Below are 22,149 nucleotides of genomic sequence, written 5' to 3'. Positions count from 1 at the left end.
ATCTGTTTCAGCAAATTAGAGAGCTTAATATACATTAATTTTGATTTATACTTTTTTTTTCTTTAAAGAGCAGCTTTTAAATATTTATTTTAAAAATCATGCTAAAGATATTCATTCTGGATTAGATCCGCAGCTGGTAAATCTGCTTGGTTTGATTGAGGATCAGTGGCGCCATGCCAGTTTATAGCTGCTAAGGATTTGGCCATCTATTTTGTTTAATTCAGTAATCTTTTCTGTGGAAAATGGGAATTATAATATGGTAGTTTATGCTGAATATGCAAAGTGCATAGAATAGCCTCTGTCAGTAAATCCCAACTACTTGTAACTGCCTCTGAAGTTTTGGGGAGCCTTTTTATTCCAAGGATCTGTGTTTATAAGAAGCTAATTAAACCTCTCAACCCACCTGTGAGTAGGTGACTATTCTGCCTATTTTGTCAGTAGGGAAAATGAGGTACAGAGAAGTGAATTGCTCATAGGCCTGCATTAAATAAGTGACAGAACCAGAAATAGAACATCCAGAGTCCTAAGGATATCCTTGTGCTTTCCTGACTTGTGCTGCTCTCTCCCATAAAGCCCCACATCGTAGTCACCTTCCACCTGCATGAGGAAAACTGGACAAAATGCCCTTTTGAGTTTATTAATCTTGCTCTTTAATTAGAGAAGCAATTCAGCGACACGATGCAGTCTTGTCTTCAGTGGTTTAGAACTCCTGTTAGATGTGGATCATTCCCCCTTGGACAAAGTTATGGGAACCTATCCATGGTGTTGAAACCGCAGCTAGAGATTGGCATGCTACAGGGACAATTTTTACTGCTCACCTTCCATTTTCTGAAACAGTAACAAGTGGAAGTGTCATAAGAGCCAAACTGGTTCTATAACTTGTCTTCCTTTCAATGGATGATCCTCTTGGGCATCAGACATGTTGACGTTAGGAACAGATTGTGCCAGAGATTCATTGCAAAGTAAGAGAGAATCTGGCCCTCTATGTATAGCTATGTATATTTTTATAATCAACACAGGAAGCAGTTTCTCATGGTATTGCTGCCTTATCCAAAGACACTTTGTACTATAACATAAATTGTTTTGATATTTTAGATGAACTTGAAGAAATGTTGAATCCAATGGGAACAGTACGAACTAATCCTTACACTGAAAATGCAACGGCTTTGCACATTAAATTTCAAGAATATTCAAAACTGCCTATTTATTACCCTCCCTTTGATAAGGTAAGATATAATATACTAAATAAAGAGGAGCTATGAATGCTAGTATATAAATGGCTATCTGGTATTTACTTTCTTCCCCTTTAACACTGGCTTTTGATTAAATCCACCCTTCCTGCCTTTTAGCTTACATATTGTAGTTACTAAAATTTGGAACGTATAAGTAAACCTCAGTATTCTGGCTTCAGTATTTTTAGAGAACATGTTGAACAGAATTTTTTTAAACAGTCTGCACTTCTAGTGCATGTTGTTTTGAGTGTCAGAAAAAACACTGTCTGCCTTTGACTATAATATACCACTGTTGCATTTCTGTAAACCTCAGTATAAACACACTCAGTGATATCAAACTGTACTTAACCAGGACTAAAGGGTCTGACACTTCATGTTTAAGACAATATTTTATCCATTTTCTGTTTCCTTCAACAGTTAAAATCCTTTTCTGGAGAAATACACTTTTTATGTCTGTTTCTGCACTGAAACTCTTCTTTAGTTTGCTTTTGAAAAAAATTACCTTTAGTTGTACTATACAATGTCACAGATACAAATAAGAATATCTGCCTAGGGACAGGAAGTATATGTGAGTGTGTGTTCAGAGTATAGCTGATACATCTACAGTGTAAATACTAGAACGCTAGTCTATTCACAAACCAGCAAATAAAGCTGATCCCAGGTGACAATAATAATATAAGTACAGTTTCGCAGCACTAAGCAGTTGGTACTATTTTCCTGACAGTAGTGGAAAATCTTATAACCAATTGCTGAAGAAGTTATTTCTCTTGTTTAAAAATATTTTGGCAATTTTATTACCTTTTAATTATAATTCTTGTTCTTTTTCTGTTAATTATCTTGTATACATTCATTGCTAAAAATATTTAAAATCATATGTATTTGCGTTCCTGAGATAATTTAGAATATATACTACCTTTACTAGTTTCAGAGGAGTAGCCGTGTTAGTCTGGATCTGTAAAAGCAGCAAAGAATCCTGTGGCACCTTATAGACTAACAGACGTTTTGGAGCATGAGCTTTCGTGGGTGAATACCCACTTTGTTGGATGGTTGGATCCGATGAAGTGGGTATTCACCCACGAAAGCTCATGCTCCAAAACGTCTGTTAGTCTATAAGGTGCCACAGGATTCTTTGCTGCTTTTACCTTTACTAATTAATATTTTTGTTTTTGTGTTCAAAGTTTTTCTTTTCTGCTTTTAATTACTTACAATTGAAAATTCAAATATTCAGGCATGTTCAAACATTATCATAAATGTGGTCAGAGGATTTTATTGAGTGCAGTACGTTATATAGTCACAGTTGTTTAGTATGATAATCTTCCCCTGTCTGTCATAACTCTTTGTTGGGGAACTTTATCCTCTTCTTCAACTGTACCTGAGTAATTCTGTACATCAAACGCAGGGAAATTCTTGTGCTTTTTATGTGAAGTGATTTCACAGCTGGTAGAAGAAATGTTCACTGGAAGCACTCAGTATTGGAGAACTTAGATACAAGTCCTTTTTTGGTGGTTCTTGGTTGCTCAAAACATTCTGCTGCTTTTAATTCTCTAGAGTATCAATGGGAAACTGAAAGCATCAAAATATTTTGCCTCAGATATTAAGGTCCAATATTGAGAATGAACTGAGATCAGAACTGCTGAGGATGAATTGCTGAGATCAGGATGGTATAGTAATTAATAATTTTGTGAAGGAATAAAGCTCCCCTCTTTGGATGAAGGCCCCTTTGTACCAAAATGATGGAGACAATGGGCCACATCCTCAGCTGGCATAGATTATATTTGTAGCTACCTGTTTTATACGAGCTGAGGATTTGGACCCTCAACATTTGTTTAAATTTGCACGTAAGATTTAGCAAATACATAATTTGTTTTAATTGTTCCAGTTTTCAGTGTTGGTTGAGGGCATTAGACAAAATACCTTTAATTAGATGTATGATTGTGGTTTGAGAGTCTTAGATCCTAAAGATGAAACTAACTCTCTCTTTTATTTTTATATATAGATAGAAGATATAGATATATAAAGATCATAGCATCAGTCCACCTGTTAGTAGAATATACAAAGACCCTCATTATAGATGCAAATTGATACTTCACTTTAGCCATCTTCACTGAAGCAGCAGCTAATTATTTAATGTTGTTAATCATGTATCTGCTGTAAATGTTAGATGGTATTTAAGCAGAATTAATTCAGAAGTCCACTGAAACTGAGTCACAACATTAATCCAGATTTGTCTCATCTGCTGTCTAAGATCTATTTCTGTGCTGGGAAGTCAAGCTCTCACCACTTTACTTGAGATGATTGTATCTTGTGTCTTTTATTTATTGTACTGTGGTGGAGTTTATAGCTGAAATTACCCACAAATTGCATTAAAAACATGTTAAGATTGCAAAGTCAAGTGCTCAAAAGATAGGAAATGCCAGAATTAAGAAGGTTGGCTGTGCTGCTTGAATTCAGCCCTGTTATGCATACACATTGATACAGTCTTTAATTCCATTATCACAAACTACTTTTTCCATAGGGCCTCTTCCTTATTCATTTCACAGGATGGACGGTGCTCAATGAATGGCAATCTGATATTTCTTTTATCCTCATTGTTCAAATGTGACATCATGCGTTAGTTATTGCACGCTGTTCAAGTCCTGCTATGGGGACAAAATTATTATTTTCTTCATAGGCCCTTCTATAGCACTCATCACTGTATTATGAGTGCTTCACAAAAACTGATGGATTTCTTTTCACAACATTCCTGTGAGGTGAGGAGGTAGTATTGTCCCCATTTTACTGCTGGAGACCTAAGGACAGAGAGAGAGTAAGGTCAAAAGTATGCACTAATTTTGACTGCCCAATTTTAGATGCCTAGGACCTGATTTTCAGAGCACTTAAGCATTTTATGGCACTTTATATATTCAGAGCAGAGCCCCCATTGAATGTAGTAACCATTATACGTGCTTAGCACTTCCGCAAATTACATCCCAAGTGTCCAGAAAATGGAGGGAACACAGTGGCCACCTGTGAAAGTTTTTTTGTAGTGTGTGACTGGTTGAGCATCACATAAAAACTCAGTGGCAGAGATAGGGATAGAATCCAATTCTCCAGGGCAGCATTCAGCAGCCTTAACCATAAGCCCATGCTTTTCTCTTCCTGCAAAACCCTGCCTCCTTCACTAGTTCCATTCCAATTTCTGCAACAAAAGACCAGAGCTCCTACAGATAAGGACGTCCTTCACTAAACGGCACTGGTTCATCCATTTCCGCCCCCCTCCCTTCCAACAGCTCCTTGTATGATCTCAATCTTCCCTTTACTTTTCCCTTTATCATACTGGCTTCCATTTCCCCCATTTGCTCCCCTCTCCCAACTCTTTGTTCCAAACTACTCTCTCTCTCTCTGCTGTTGCCAGCGTCTGTCTGGCTCCTGTCTTCTCTGCATTTGAATCAGAGTAGCCTTGTGACTGCCAAGAGCAACAATTATAGGTAATGTCCTGCCACTGCAGCACTAGGCCAGAGTTTGCTCAGTACAGATAATACCTTTGGAGAAGTTAGCAGCCAGACTCTAACAAGGCTCTACTAAGATGTGCAAACTGAGATTTTATTTCCAAAGGTTTATAATTTGAGTGGGAGGTTTTCTATAGAAGCAGAAAAAGGCCCATGCCTGCCATATTGCAAGACCACCCCCAAAGCATGAAGGTGCAAGAGCTTCTCAATAAAACGATAAAAATATTTTTAACTTGGCCAAAGATGTATTGTCCTCTTAATTTTGCTCTGGGAAATGGCTAAACCATTTTTGCTGAAACTTTCAAAACAAAAAACTCAACATCAGGCAGAGACCCATTGCAGAAAATTTCAACCAAAACAATTTTTGGAAAAGTTGCATGCAACTGAAAACAGAATCTGATAATAGAAAGCATCAAGCAGCCTTAACTGTAGGCATTGCTACTGGCTCCACCTATAATCATTGTGCAGTGGATGTTGATTATACTTTTAAAAAAAGACTATGTATTTGATTGCTTCTATAAGCTGATTGCTGATGTAATTTTTAGATATTTTTACACATGAAAAACATCTGGTTTGAATGCACAGCTTTCTTATATTGAATACTGTCTATGAAGGAGAACTATTAAATAACCTAAAGAGGATAAGTTACCTGCTTATAGTTATGTACATTGTTCCACTGAGATGTGTCAACCAAAGCTTTTGTGGCTTTAAGTAAAAAAAAAAATATATATGTTGGGCAGGACATGATCCACTATCTCCTTCCCCTCGCTCAGGGCTGCCACCTTCATGGTGCCATTTCTAGATATCTGAACTTTCAAAGTACTGTTTGTGCTTGGGTGCAGAATGGCTCAGGATATTTGTAAAGGAACAAGTGCTGTTGATTCAAATCCAGCCCAGGTCAGTAAAACCCTAATGTTACTGTATGTTCAGCGAACTATGCAAAATAGGTTGTAGGTCTCAATCTAATTTGCAGTGGAATAGGCAGGGTAAAAGTAAGTTAAAGGACTTACCAGTACCCTGGAGTCCTAAGCAGGGACGTGGCCTCAACCGGAAGAGGCGGGGCTTTAAATCAAGATTTAAAGGCCCCAGGGCTCCAGCTCCGGCTGCGGCTGGGAACCCCAGGGCCTTTAAATCACCCCCGAGCTACCGGGGTAGTGACGGCGGGGCTCCGGCGGTGATTTAAAGGGCCAGGTGCTTCGGCCGCTGCAGGGAGCTCTGGGCCCTTTAAATCGTCAGCCTGGGGAAGCCGGTCCGGTCTGGTATGGCGTACCGGCTCTTGCTGCTATGCTGGACCGGACCAACTTACTTTCACCTCTTGGGATATGTATCTAAATCATAGAACATCTCATACAATGGATGCTACCTGACAATAATTTTGGGGGTGTTGAGCACTGAGCACAGCCACCAAAAATTGGATGGACATAGAAATTGAAGTACCCATCAGATTACTGAAGGGACAGTGTAGGGAAGCTGACATTATAGAAGATGTGTTTTGTGGATAGGTAGACGGCATCAGTCTCCAAGAATGTTAACTTGCAGCTTTTCACAGATTTAATTCACATGTCTAATTGTAAAGATGAGGGGAAAATATTGTACTTACACGCTCTGAAGTGGAACCAAAGAACATAGATTTATGCAAGGATGACATCTTAAGAGAATACCAGATTGCCTGAGAAATCCTTTTGCTTTAGGTGCATTCCACTAGTACTTGCAGCTGGTATGTAGCACTCCTTTGTGCATACTATACTGAGTTTTCTAGACCAGAATCTATTTTATTAAATTAGCTATCTGTATTCATAAAAAGACATTTTATGGAAGAGTAATAATACACATAAGGTTGTGATGTAACATTATACATAAACACATTTATATACCACACTTACAGTATAAAGAATTAATAAATATGAGTAAATAATCAGTTCTGTAACTAAAGAGAGAACTTCTGCTGTATCGTTTCACCACTTCACGTTTATAACATTTTTCCTTCAAAATGTAGTCCAGTTCTTTATTTCAATCTTAAACTTAAACTATTATCCTTTTTCAGATACTTGAAAAGGCAGCTGAGATTGCAAAAAGCAGTGAGAATGCTGGCATGCCAGTAAGTATCCAACCTGAAAATAGCATCGTCAAAATTAGAAAATCCCAATATCCTATTTCTCTGTCACTTTATGCTTGTATTATTCTAATAAAAAATAAATATATGTATTCAGGTAACATTAAAACCCTCTAGGTTTTTTAGGTTGGTTTGTTTGTTTGTTTGTTTTTAAATGACCACCCACTTTTGTGGGACTTTCATTTCCTTCAAATCAAGCATATATTCTCTGTATTGGACACTAGTCAGGCTACAAAGTGGACAAGGGATGCTGTGGCTTAATATATTTTATGAACTATACCTCATCCATGTCTGAAATTTGGTTTCATACAAATTTAGCTAGTTGTAGCAAGATCATCTGTCTGGTTGTCAGAAGCTTCCCAATAATGACCATTTTTGAGCTAGATTGATCTTTGAGAACAATAAATTCCTTAATTTTTTGTATACCCGTGGAGTGGAGATATTTGATCTTCTGAAGGAGGTGAACAGTTCTGGAACAGAGGTTGTACTTTTTATATGAAGTCTTTAACTAGAAATTGCTTTCTTAATACATACCCACCTAATGTTGAAGAGAAAAAATTAAAAAAATGCAGAAAACTACAATCCTGCTAGTTCTCCAGTCTGCTACTGGAAAATACCTGTTCTGCTTACTGATCTATAGTAAGAACTGTATGATGTTTTAGAATACAGATGTTTGTCAACAAGTACATCAAGTATAAATAACACTGAATAGAGAGCACTTTAAACATTATGCAGTGTTCTGAAACACTGAAATCTCATAACTTGTTCTATTACAAGCAACTGAATATGTCAATGAGATTACCACTTACACAGCAGAATCTCAGTTTGACATTATTTGTAATCAAGACCTTTTATTTATTATCTTTTAGGAACATGAAAACTGCTTTCTTGAATAAAGCTTTCAGTTACAAAATCACTTTATTTTCAAGACTTTCTCATTTACTGTATATTTTGACATAAGAACAAAGTGCATACTTTTCATAACTCACGAAACAAACATTTCAATTACACCAGCTATTTTAAGTCTATTCTGTTAAACAATTTATTCTTAAATGATATTTTTGCTTGAAGATATTTACTTAAAACTTTTCAGCACATTGCAAGGCTCAGGCACTCATCCTGTCTAATAAGAGCTAAATTTGAAGTAGTAATGTATGTAGCATTTGAATTATTTTGTCAGCTAGGAACTCTCTACAGAATGTTACTATGAAGTGAAACTGTTTGATACATAAACAATATTGTCTTCAATTTGGCCTATAATTTTAACTGAACTTTTACAAGGACGGAAAAAGGTTTTCATACAAAAAGAATACCACTTTAAAAAAAATCTGAATCCACTCTGATTTCCCAAGATCCAAGGAAGTTTCCATACTAATTGCTCAAGTTTTCAGGTTGCTTCAGAGCTTCATACACAGTGAAAATAGATTATCAATGTCTCTGCGTAGAGTCCATCTTTGTTTAGAAGCAGGAACATCTATTACATGTAATTATGCGTCTATATGACTTTCAGATTATGTTGATCAGCTTTCCTTCCTTGCAGTTTGCATAGTAAGGATGCATCCTCTGACCACTGTGTCTTTTAAATGAAGATTTGTTCTTAGTAAACCTAATTTTTAAAAGTAATGTTAATTTCCAAGTTCTAGTAATCAAAGTTATGTTAACTTTTAACCTGTTATAATAATTGACATAGGATAGTTAAGCACTGGAACAAGTCACTTAGGGAGGTTATGGAATCCCTGTCATTAGAGGATTAGAACAGGTTAGAAAAACACCTCTCAGGGATGGTCTGTGTATACTTAATTCTGCCTCAGTGCTGCCAGAGAGAAGATGACTTCTAAAGGTCCCTTCCTGCCCTACATTTATTTTGATTCTGCGTTAAAATGAGAATTGTGAGAATAAAACAAATTTGTATTAGAAAACATAATGTGTGTTAGTATTTACATACAAAACCAGTCTTTTTTTGTTATAGTTGGAAGTGCATCCTTCACATTTGATTTTAATTTGACTTTTACTCTTACACTGCCATGACATTATTTAGCTGACAAATAAATGGGAAAAGTACTTTGCTGTCAAAACAAGAATTCCCCAATTTAAATGGGAAAACAGCAATATCGCCATCTACTGTTATTTATGCAGAAGTATAATAACTTTTTTCAAATAATTTCGTTAATTGAATTTAGATTCTGCTGTACAAATATGTTCTACCATCACCAGAAATTTGAGGTCTGACATAAAAGCCTGATGATCGTCCCACTGTGATCTAAGAAATGAATCCAGTTCACTTAATACTACTGTTTTCCCAATATAGCTTTATCATAGACTATTAGAGCAAGCTAGTCAGTCTACATCCAGTATAACATAAATTTGGTGATTCTTTAACTTACTTTGCTAACTTTAATTTACCTAGGGTCGAGGTGGCAAAAAGTTCTATATTGAACTAAAAGAAATCATGGAAAGGGACCCCTTGACTCAACTATGCGAAAATGAAATGGATCTTATATGGACTTTGCGGTATGACTGTCGTGAGAATTTCCCACAATCACTGCCAAAACTGCTGCTGTCTATAAAATGGAACAAACTTGAAGATGTTGCTCAGGTAAGGCAAATGGCAAAGGCAATGTAAAAATATGGCAGGCAAATCATGAGCAAAATTTTTCTTGTACACAGAAGCATTGAAGTGTTGTGCTAAACATTGGTTTAAAAAAATAGGCATTTGGGCCATTGATTTCAGTGGAGGTTGGGAGCCTAAATACCTTTGTGGACCTCGGCCATAACTCTTTTGCTTTCAAAGAACCTATGTCTCTGGGCAGATTTTAATACTAATTTAAAAGTTAAACATGAAAAACCAGTTCCCAAGCACTGTTTTCTCAAAAAACTTCAGGCAAATAGTGTGCTCTGAGTTGACAAAGCTTTCAAATTATTTTTAAGAGGATGTCTCCATAATCCACCAGCGACTGGAAAGGAGAGTGGTAGACAAGCCCAAGGACGCAAAAGAGAAATAAGATTGACACAGTTAAATTGTTTTATTCCCCTCCATATTTTCTTTAGTTCTCTCCATGTCCCAATTTTAGGCCATGATCCTAAAAACATACATCAGGTCAACTTTGAGCATGTGCCTAAGCATTTCCAGGATCAGGGCCTTGATTAAAACTGCAAGTCCAAAAACTTAGGTTCAGATTGACTGTACTTTTTCAGATGGTAAAATCTTTGGAACTTTGTGGAAAAACTGATGGTTCAAACCAGCTAATATATAGTTATTGGAGAAAACAATTATTTTTCAATTAAATATCTTGCTCCAAAGTATAGTGTCACTCACTTCAGTGAGACTACTTGCTTGAGTAAGCTGTTCCTAAAGCTGCTATAGAGATAATTGGGGCTTCAAGTTTTGATGTTAATATCAAACTAAGATTGCATTTTGTCAAACAGATTGCGTCATCCTCATTTTAGTTTCAATGTATCAGATATTTAGGTATACGAGTCTGTTTTAATACTTTAATTCATATGTCTACATTTTTCATATCATCCCAGATAGAATCCTAGTCCTGTAATGCTTGTTGAAAATTGGTAGAAATGTGTGTGATAGCTTTAGAATGACTCTCCTCAATTTGCATAGCAATGCACAACTGGATTCATGACTAAAAAACTATACTTTGTCAGTGTTTAATATTAGTGGAGTATATAATTGTTCTGAATTCAGTTGCTATATTCTCTGAGTTATTGAAATGAACTGATACTTGTGGAATTCTGGTTTCTGAATGAAATGTTTATTTTTCTAAGGTGATTCTAATGTGAGATCCTCCTCTGTTATGGAACTATCTCGTAATAGCTAGATAGCTGTAGGCCATTTAAATTTTTAAGTTGTGGAACAATGTTGTTTGTAACTTTGTATAGGAAAAGTATATGGATTTCATAGTCGTCATAATATTTCTGTTTCTCAGACTGATTTAAAAGTGTAAATGTAGCAAAAATAATGGATTTCTATTTTTTTTTTTTGGAATTTTGCCTAGACCTTCTGTGTACTCAAAAAAAAGCTTACTATTGCAGTGGCCAAGGCAAAACTATACAGACCCAGACAGCCTTAACAGATCCAACACACTAACAGAGAACCAGATGCTTGTTGCAGTATGTCTGCTTGCTTTAATTTAAAATTTACTATTACTGGAGCCATGCATTGAATGGCATTTGTGATTTTAGAGACCATCACACTAAGATTGTATCTGTCATCTGTGGATATAATTGGCAGTATTATAGTAAGCTATCATACTAACTTGGCATTTGTGATTTTAGAGACCATCATATTAAGATGGTATCTGTCATCTGTGGATATAATTGGCAGTATTATAGTAAGCTATCATACTAACTTACCATACTAATAATTTGAAAGAGACACTATTTACCTTTAAAATGTTTGTGCTAAAAATCAACTATGTTTTATGGAGCATAATGATCACAGTATAAACATGTGTTCCAAATAGTTTCTGAATCGAACCTGGTACTCCTCCACTTACTAACTATAAAACTTGTAACCTTTTTTAGGAGACTGAGAAACCCATTCATCCACTATGTGGAAAACCCCCTTTCTCCCACCACCATCACCATCGACTTTACATATCATGCGGGCCTTTTGATTGGACAGTCCAGTTAAAATGTTGCTCCAGGGTCTAGGTAGCAAAGAGCCGAAGGAGAACATATGCACTATTCTGGAAGATCTATTTTCTTCCATTATGTCCTTCTTTCCAACATGCCTTAAGTTACTCTTGAAGCTATTAAAGTAATTTGATTTTCACCCTCTAAACTTGCAATTGGATGGTTTACAGCAGTGAACTCGAGACTAGTCATATGCATCACCCACTCATTCTTCACCCTCTTGCATTCTTTTGTACACATGAATTCTCTCACATTGTTTATTCATTCCAATATGCTCTTGCACATCTACTGTTCACTTAAGCTTTTGATTTGTTTTTATTTAGTATGTTAAGAATATTTTAAAGTGGTATATATTTACCCATAAAGATGAGAATGTAAGGAAGGGGCTTTGGGGTATGCTCACCACAGGTCAATGACTAAACAATTGTAGGAAATGAATTGACAGGTCCACATTACTTAGAATAGGTTTTTTATTTGGAAATAAAGATTAGAGAAAAATAGATTAAATGACATTATGGCACTTCATTTAAAAATATTTTAAAATAAAATGCCTAAGATAATATAGATAACGTTGTGTATTTTTGCCATTTATCATGTATCTTAATGTGCACTTTCTGGAAGGAATGTGGTATTTTTTTTGCTAATGTAGAGAAGGGGATGACTTGGCAATTGAGTAATGTATTTGGCAACATTAGTAACCTATATTTGTGAGGAAGACAAAATTCTTCTTCAAGTGCTTGCTCATGTCCATTCTGTTCTAGGCGTGCGCATGCCCACATGCACAGGCATTGGAGATTTAGCCTTAGCAGTATCTGTAGGTCCAGCTGTGGTGCCCCCTTGAGTGCCGTGCTTATGCATTGGTATATCAGGTGCCACCAACCCTATGACCTCTCAGTTCCTTCTTACCTCCCATGATGGTTAGTTGTAGCACCTTCCTTGCATAGCAAGGGCTAGCGGTTTTGTCTCTTCTGACTTTGAGCTTTAGGGTCTTGTAAATAGTGGTTTATAGTAGTCAGTGTTAAGTAGGTGTTAAATGTAGTTAGGAGTCAGAAGGTAAGAGTCCCAGTGGGGACTTTGCCCTAGGTGGGGCATGCCTGGTCTCTGGGATTTAAGCCCTGTGTAGACTGTAACAGGCCTATGCCTGTAAGTGACCCCCACAGCAGCTGCCTCCGGCACAGAAAGGCAATTCAAGCCTCTGCCAAGACTCCACCAGTGCGAATGGGCACCTGATGCTGCATCAGCGTCTATGGCGCCGCCTTGGCAGCATGGCCAGTGGCCAGCACAGTGGCCTTATTGGAGTTCATGGGACATGCTGGTGATGATGATGCCCCTTTCACACGACTCGTCTGCCGCTGCCTTGGAGCAACAGCTGGCAGCACCGGGCTCCGTGCATGAGACCCGCTCAGAGGTCGGGCTATAGGAAACAGAACCCACCCCAAAAATCCCCTACCCCATGAGGGATGATGACCCAGAGCCTACCCCAGCGGTACAGTTGTTGTTCTCGTCCCTGGATGAGGCAGTCATGGGACCCTCAAGGGGCCAGCCGGCTGGACGATTTTAAGGAACACCAGGCCCTGCTTCAACGGTGGCCAAGAACTTGGGCTAGAGGTGGAGGGGATGGCAGAGCAAGCTGACACCTTGTTCAATATCTTCTCAGCCTCTACCCCGGCACGTGTTGCACTACCAGTGCATGACGGGGTCCTGAAAATTGTCAAGGCCCTCTGGCAAACCCCATCATCCATCCCTCCCACCTCCAAAAGGGCCAAAAAGAAGTACTTTGTCCTGGCCAAAGGTTCAAGTACCTTTATACCCACCCACCTCCAGGTTCGCTGGTTGTCTCCATGGCCAATGAAAAGGACAAGTAGGGGCAAACTAGTTGAACTCCCAAAAATAAAGAGGCCAAAAAACTGGATCTTTTGAAGAGAAAAATTTATTCAACAGACAGCATGCAATTCTGGGTGGCAAACCATCAGGCCTTCTTAGGCAGGTACAATTTTAACTTATGGGACTCTCTCCGTAAGTTCAAGGAGTCCCTCCCTCAGGATCTGGTCCAAGGATTCAGCACTCTGGTGGAGGAGGGCACTGAGGTGCTTTCTCCAGATGGCATGGGACACAGTGGCTAGGGTGATCATGGCAGCGGTGGTCATGAGGTGCAGCTCCTGGCTTCAGACCGCCGGCCTGTCCCAAGAGATGCAGACCTCTATCCAGGACCTCCCATTCAATGGAAACAGTCTCTTTTCAGAGTAGACTGATGTGAGGTTGCATGGGTTAAAAAGTTCACCTTGGTGCAACAGAGGCTGGTCCTGGCAGAAGTCACCAGACTTGGAGACCACTTGGACTACGACCAGGGAGACGGGTTGGCTCCTCTGATGCTCGCTCAGCTCATGGAGTTCTCCAGACATTGTACTCCCCAGCGTATACTTCAGGAGGTGAGGGCTGCTTTACTGCCCACTGCTTGGGCATATCTTGACTGGGTCCTGCGGGAGGGCACCCCCAGCCCACCCTATACCCCGGGCCCCCCGGACCTTTTCATCAGGCCCCTGCCTTGTGTCCCCACCTGACCATCCCACCCCTTCACTGTGAGCTGGCTGCACAACTTGCAGCCAGTCTGTTTCCAAACTGTGCCGAGGAAACATCTGTGCATGCTCAACACCCTTCATGTCCTAACCCTTGCATTCCACCCCAACATGAGTGGGGGACCTCCTACCACCTCTGGAGGGTGAGGAACCCCCGTGGGCCAGCCTATATCCCACTGTGGTCCCAAAGCCCACTGAGTATATTAGTTGGCGGCTCCTTCATAGAGCCGTGAGCACAAGCATGTTCTTGGCGCAGTTCACCCCTGTCCCAGACACCTGTCTTTTCTGCAGCGTGAGGGAGACCTTGCGCATGTGTATCTGAAGTGCACCAGGTTGCAGCCCCTCTTCCGTCTTCTCTTAGATATCCTGTTACACTTTTGGCTGCACTTTTCCCCTCACCTCCTTATCTATGCACTCCCTATCCGTGTCCCTACAAAGTCACAGGACCTCTTTGTCAACCTCCTTCTAACACTGGCCAAATTGGCCATCTAGACCAGAGAGAGGAGGTTGGCTGATGAGGTTTCCTGCAACTGCAGGGCCTATTTCTGATCCTTTGTCTACTCACACATCCTGGCAGAGTTCCTCTGGGCAGTGTCTGCTGACTCCCTTGATACCTTCAGTGAGCAGTGGGCGAAGTCCAGGGTTCTTTGCTCAGTGTCCCTATCAGGTTCCCTTCGTTTAGCCCTATGACCTCACTCCTGTCCCTGTTATAGCTTTAGTTGTCCCCTGTACTTAATTGAGATCCCGGACCTTGTGGATCCTCCCCTTAGGCTGTGGGAGGACCTTTCTGCCCACCCACTTCCCGAATCCCAACAGGACCAGCAATGTCTTGGCAGATCACCTCAACAGGACTTGCTCATCTCTTCATGAGTGGTTGCTCCATCCGGAGGCTGTCAGCATAATTTCCCAGAGGTGAGGGACTCTGAGCAGAACTGGTGTTCTGTTCGATCCAGGGGATGGACAGGGCTTCCCTGTCAGACGTCTTTCTCATTCCTTGGTCAGAGGCAGTGATGTATACCTTTTGGCCAGTGCTGATGATTCTCAGGGTCCTTCTGAAGATCAAGCAAGACAAGGCGAGAATTATCCTAATAGCCCCCACGTGGCCTCGCCAGCACTGGTTCGGCACCATTGCTGAGTCTTTCAGTAGCCGCCCCACTGCATCTGGCCAGATCTGCTGTCCCAGAACCACAGCAGCCTTTTGATGGTGCTGCACTTGATGGCTTGACTACTGCATGGCTAAGCCGGAACAACAGGCTTGCTCATCCCGTGTTCAGCAGGTCTTACTGGGTAACAGGAAACCCTCTGCCAAAGTGACTTACCTGTCCAAATGGAAAAAGTTCATGTGCTGGGCCTCAGAATGGCGTATTTGGGCTGAACAGGTCCCACTGCAGGAGACCCTGGATTATCTGCTGCACTTCAAACTCCAAGGTTTGTCTCTGTCATTGATCAAGGTCCAACTGGCTGCTATCTCAGCTTTCCATCTGCTGTTCCAAGGTAGGTCGATCTTCACTGGCCTTCTACGTAGGTAGAATAGAGCTGTTCCGTAAGTCAACACAATTGTTCTTTGTGTTGACAGACAGAATGAAAGGTCACCCGCAGTGTCTGCTCAGAGGATTTCATCCTGGATCACAGCCTGCACCTGCTACTGCTATGAGCTGGCGAAGGTGCCTCCGCCAGTGCTCCTGACAGCACACTCGACTAGGGAACAAGTGTTGTCAGCACCCTTCCTGGCACAAGTACCTGTCCAAGAGATCTGTAGAGTTGCTACCTGGTCGTCTGTCCACACATTCACTTCTCATTATGCACTTGCCCAGCAAGCTCAAGACGATGCTGGCTTTGGCAGAGCAGTGCTGCAAGCTTCAAGACCATGAACTCCGAGCCCACTTCCATGGATACTCCTTGTGAGTCACCTAGAATGGAATCGACATGAACAAGCACTTGAAGAAGAAAAATGGTTACCTATGTTTCGTAACTGTTCTTCGAGATGCATTACTCACGTCCATTCCATTCCATTACCCGCCCTCCTACCCCTCGGGCAGAGTTCCTGGCAAGAAGGAACTGAGAGGGCATAGGACCGGCGGCGCTGGATATACTGATGTCTGAGTGCAACACTGAAGAGGGTGCCCCAGCTGGTCCTACGGATACCGTTTAACCGTTTTTTCTATTCTAAAATGTTTAAGATGTTATTTCCTGCAAGCATTCATCCGCATGAATAGGTCCATTTAATTCAATGGGAGTTCTCATGTGCCTAAAGTTACTCACTGGGCAAGTGTTTGCAGAAGCAGGGGCATACTTGGCTGTGAAATATGTATATTTTTTGTTATTACTCTGTTATGTATTTATATTAAGAATAAGAAATAAAGAGCAGATTCTGTCCCCCATGCCAGTCTTAAATCAGGCTTGGCTCAGTGGAGTCCCCTGGAGTGGGAGGAAGGAATCCTCTATGCCATACTCTGTGGCTGCAGTAGCATCCACAACACTTGAAGCACACTTCCATGAAGAGAAATGGCTCTGAAATCCTCAGAGCTGTGTGTCTGATAGTATTTCTCTCACTCCCGTGCTTTCCTTTTATGCTGGGTCAGTAATAAAGAGCTGAGCTTCTTGGCATGCAGAAGTCAAGGGCTCCCCTGCATGTAGTCCCAGAATCTTGCCACCCTATCCTCAATGCAGCAGAATCATATTGATCTGCTTTGGATAGGGCCTCTCAGTGTTGGAAAAGTGGGAGAGTTAGCCCTGTGGCAGTGGCTAAATGAGTTTTATAAATTATAAATCACATTTGGCCCATAAAAGAATGTTGTGTGGCGTTCATGAATGTTTGTTACGTGTTTGTACAGACCTTGTGCACTGCCCCAGACATGTAGTAGGGATCTTGCACTGAATGGAAAAATAGAAAAATAATTATTAAAAATCTCTTTTCAGGATAATATAACTTCAATTTGGATTAAAAATGAAACAGTTGTTTAAACAAGACTCTTACTCGATTAGGTTGTAATAGATCCCATACAGGGGAACTATGCAAGGTCTCAGGCACCACATAAGATATTCATTAAAGGTTTGTCACATTTGTGTGGTATACAGGACCTTGTGTGGTCCCTCTGCACTCAGATCAGTTTCACTCAAACTGCATACACACTCTTTCTCTTGGTATGCGTACTTCCACCTTTTCATGTTGTCTGTATGTATAAATATCTCCTGTCTGTATGTTCCATTCTATGCATCCAAAGAAGTGAGCTGTAGCTCACGAAAGCTTATGCTGAAATAAATTTGTTAGTCTCTAAGGTGCCACAAGTATGCCTGTTCTTTTTGCATACACAATGTATTTTAAGAAGGCTTCTTTATCTAAAGAGCGTTTTGTGCATATAAGACTTTGCACAGTAAATGTATTTGTACAGAATAAAGATAAGAGGTAATTGTAGGTTACAAATACTAGCAATACTGCAAATACTAATACCCCACACGCTCTCTTTGTGAAGCACATTTTAAAAAAATACTGAAGCATTTTGGATGAACATCTGAACTTCCAATTTGTTGTTTGATATTAGAAGGACATTGTCAAATTTAGTCTCCTGAATTGAGTTTTAGAAAGTAATTCAAATAAAAAAAAGGACAAGTAATGCATCCCAAAATGTATTTAGCTTATTTAATTTCACAGTTGTAGTTTAGTAATATTGGTTATAATAATTAATGTGTTAATAAATATACTGTAGTATATTTTACAAAAGTAATGAAGTATTACTTAATGATTCCTCATTACTGGCCTCTGTTATTAAATCTGTTAAAGAAGAGAGACTGCCACTTTTGTGTGAATTGCAAAAATTAAGAGGTTCTACCGTACCTCAAAAGTTATATCTTATAGTAGTTAATGTTCACCAATTTTAAAGTAAATGTTATGTAATGGCCAAGGACCATCACAACAGCATCAACTAATTCCCGCTGTGTAAAATACAGTAATTTCTTGACATTAGATGTTTGAATAATGTCTTTTACTGGCAACAGACATTGTACTGAATCTGACATGTGGTGCGAAGAAGATTTTTAACAGCAGTTGTCACTAAATGTGATCAAAACTATTTTTCTGGGTGTTTTTAAATTTTGCTATTTGCAGTCAGAATCTAGTCTCAAGAAATTATATAATATTAACAGCAGAATATCTTACTGTAATAAATTATTTTAGATGTTTTGAAAATAACAAATAAAATACACCAACAGTAGCTCTCAGAAAATAATGTAATTTAATTTTACTATTTCTTTTACATACTACATTCTTGTAAATGTTACAGCTGAAGAGTCATCCAGAATGAATTTGTCCAAGTAATTGCCCTTATTGTTGCTGAGGTGCCTCGTGAATACCAAAGGCTCTTACCTTGGCCCAGCAGCAGGATGGGAGAACTTGGTTAAGTGAGGGATTTGTAGAGAATGTGTGTGGAAAGCAGACCCCAGATCTTATTAAACAGATCATCCAAGTTAACCCATCCACTCTCAGTAGGAGGTTATCCTCGGGGAGGAGATAAAAAAAAGACAACTCAATTGGGTATTTTGAAATGTCAAACAATTTTAAATAAAAATATAGAGTTTTTAATTCAACCATATTGCTTAATGTGGTAAAGAAGTCTCACTTGGAAAGAATTCTTGGTGCATATATGTTCATTGACTAGTGAAAAGCAAGAGTTTCAAACCAATATAAAGACCAGTCAGATTTCAGGTGTCATTCAGTCCTTTTTTGTATCTCTTCTAGAACCTTAGCAGCACTGAGAGTTGAGATTCCTCACTTCTTGGTGTAATGCCCCTGGTATTGTCTTCATGTATGTGAGATTCTAAGGCATGTCTACAATGCAGCAGGGAGGTGTGATTCCCATCAAGAGGTAGATAGACTCTCACTGGCTGGAGTTGAGCTAGTGTGCCAGTGTGGATGTTGCTGAACGGCCGGTGGCTCAGGCTAGCTGCCCAAGTCCAAGCCTGCTCGACTCCCTGGGTCTGAGCTTGGTCTGGTAGTGTGAGCCGCTGCCAGTTCTACAACCTGCACACAGCTATTTTAGTGTGCTACCTGAAGCTGAGCTAGCATGAGTCTGTCTACCCGCACTAGGAATCACACCTCCCAGCTGCAGTGTGAATATAGCCTTTCTGTCACAGGAATGAGTGCTTAATCTCATTTAGTTTTCATGCACTGATTTGTTTCGTTTCGTATTTTTGAACATGGTTGATATTGAAAAGAGCACATTTAAATAAAAATACAGTACTCTAGATGTAAGGATTCTTAAATGTTTGGAAAACTTCCAAATAAACTTCCCCATTGTCCTAATAGTTCTGCAGATGTATTTTTTAAAAATGGATTTAAGAAAGGAAAAATTATCCAGATGTGACTAGTACGTCTGATGTCCTTTGACCTTCACATTTTGATCAGCAGATGCTCACCTGGGACATTGAGCTAGTTGGCCTACACTTCCCTCCTCATGCAGATTCAGAAGAGGAATGTAAACAAGAGCAGACTGTATTTTTGGAATTTTCTTGGCTCTTTCACAAGTCATCTAGCTCTTGCTTCCTCTAAGGTCACATCAGTTAACATTTCCTGCTTTAATACCCATTGTCTTTAATTTTAACAATTTAATGCAGTCATAGTCTAAGTTGTAGGAAATAAATATTTTAAATGATTGCTTAAGCTAAGATTTGAGCAGTATAGGGCTATAATTTTCAAACTTAGTTGCTTAAAATTGAGCACCTAAAACCATATTTATACATTTTAATAAGTGTCCTGATTTTCAGAGGTACCATTGAGATCAACATTCAGCCATGACATATCAGCATCTGGGATTTTTATCTGCTTCAACATGTAGGTCTCTGTGTTTTTGATGGTTCAGCACCTGCACTGGTGCTCTGGCATATTTGTTTTGGTGTTTAAGTGATGAGGTGCCTATGTTGTCAGTGCTTCAGTACCTGTGTTTGTTGGTGCTCAGCACTTGCTTTGGTGTGTCAGCATCACTGTATTTTTAGAGTTCCAGCACAAGTGGTTGTGGTGCTTCAGCTCCTATGTCATGCTGCTCCCTGATGGAGGGAAATAGTATGACTGGATATTCCCATCTCTGGGCTGAATATCTGGTACATCCGGTAGTTTGAGTATATATTTCTGTGGCAAAGCAGTATTTATATTCCAGAAAATTTTTGTACTATCTTTCAATCATTCTGAAACCTACAAATATCAATTCTTCTCGTCAGTCTGTGTTACTGAAAATAACCTCACTGACTGAAACATTGATTGTTTTTCTCCTCAGGGATTGTAACATGGGCATTTGAGCTAATTTTTTTTTTAATTGATGTGCATCCCCGGCAACCTGTCAATGAGATTACACAGGATATAAATCAGCATGGAATGTGGCCACTTAAATTTTAAATGATGGCCTTGGATATTAATTAACATTACAAAATAAGTACACATTTGGTATATTTGAGTGAAACCATTCAGCTCTGATCTGACATGCAGTGGAAGGTGGAAATCTCACTTTGAGGATAAACGGATTCACTAATCAGAGCAAGAACATGTAAATTACTTTCATCATTCAGCATTTACTAAGTGGTCCTTTCCATTGTGAAATATTTGTATTCTCCTACTAACAGGAAGGGTTTTTTAGTATAGATGCTACTTATCACAAAAGAAAAGTAAATAAAAAAAATAAAATAAAAAATAAAAAAAATGTAGTGTTGATATCCCATTTAGATCCCCGCTGGGTTGCTGATTTAAACTGACAATGCATACTGTCTCTACATGGATATATGCATACATACTACATGGATATATGCATTAGAAAAGGTATTTTCAGGGGGCAGATTAATTTTAAAGTGCTTATATTTTAATTTAGTAAAAGCAAAACAGTGTTCTGATAATATGATCACTTCTTTTCAGAGACTTTTATAGATCTATTTCCTCAATTATTCTAATATGTTCTCTAGTGTTTCTTGTACTAACAGATCTTTATTCATATATACTTGGTCAGGGCTAGATCTACCATAAGGGATAAAAATAACAAGGGCAGTAAAACTTCACTAATTTTACTAATCGCTCATAGTGTTATAGGTGACTGTGAGCTAGAAGTGGATCAACTCCTGTTATTTTAATAAATATTTCATATTTTCAAATTATAGAAATGCATGCCCCTTAACCAGTTTGAGAAATAATGCTTCTGTTTGCAGGCGTGTAGCAGTTTACATCAATTCTGCAGCTGTAGCATGAATTAGGGAAGGAGGATAGTCTTGCGGTTAAGGCAGCTGGAATCAACTCCCAGTGATGTCACAGGCTTCTTATGTGACTTTGGGCAAGTCGATAAATCTGTCTGTTCCTCAGCTTTAATAGAGATGTATATTCCTTTTCTCCCACTGATATTTGTGGAGAAGTGACAGTTTTTTACTGAGTATATATACAGTGTCTAGCACAGTGGGGTCCTGATCCCACATTTGGGACCTTTGGACACTACTATGAAGTTTATAATGATGAAGTGTATATTTTAACAAAAGCAGCCCTCAGGAAAATTGTGCACCTTACTGGATAACTAATTTAAACTTGTAGGGTCAGATCCCAGGAGTACAGCTAAAATGTACAGAACCAAAGTCAAGGGGTATGTTTTGAGTTGGGTTAAAGCTTTTATTTGTACTGCCCTGATCTTTGTGGTGGTGTGCATATTTTTTCTTTCTTGTGGTCTGTTAGACTGGATGCTACTCTGATCATTTTAGGGGATGAAAATCTAACTTAGGATCCAGACCATGCCCTCTTTTCATTAACCACATTCTGTAGCTTTAGGTCTATGGACTATAGCTTCCTTTTCCCACTATGCTGGTAGCAGGGAGTGTGTATGGAATTTGAGTACCCAGGTCATCTGCATACCATTACAGGATCATCCTTCACTGTGGTGTTCTTCCCTGGGTCACTTATGCTCGCAGCCAAAGTGACATTAGTACAGAGCAGTCAGATTACATCCAAAGATGTGCTGCATAATTTGAATGGGCCAAAATGTATAATCTGAAAAGCTTTTTTGTTCGTCCACCCCTCTAAAAAAAAAAAAAACACTTGATTTTTCACAAAAAGTTTTTCTTTTTCTTCATCAAAA

At 39.3% G+C, this 22,149-nt stretch overlaps 1 protein-coding gene across 5 annotated transcripts in view; it reads left to right on the top strand.

The window, feature by feature from the left end:
- PIK3CB (phosphatidylinositol-4,5-bisphosphate 3-kinase catalytic subunit beta) overlaps nt 1–22,149 on the top strand; it is a 223,008-nt gene that overhangs the window by 156,945 nt on the left and 43,914 nt on the right. For all 5 annotated transcript variants that reach the window (XM_050964001.1, XM_050964000.1, XM_050963998.1 and 2 more), the window contains 3 exons: nt 1,096–1,226; nt 6,765–6,818; nt 9,241–9,429. In XM_050964001.1, the coding sequence (XP_050819958.1) occupies nt 1,096–1,226; nt 6,765–6,818; nt 9,241–9,429 (374 nt within the window). The remainder of the gene's footprint in view (nt 1–1,095; nt 1,227–6,764; nt 6,819–9,240; nt 9,430–22,149) is intronic.

The sequence above is a fragment of the Gopherus flavomarginatus genome, chromosome 8 (assembly GCF_025201925.1).
Source record: "Gopherus flavomarginatus isolate rGopFla2 chromosome 8, rGopFla2.mat.asm, whole genome shotgun sequence".
Classification (NCBI taxonomy): Eukaryota; Metazoa; Chordata; order Testudines; family Testudinidae; genus Gopherus; species Gopherus flavomarginatus.
This window is presented reverse-complemented; position numbering and strand designations above follow the sequence as displayed.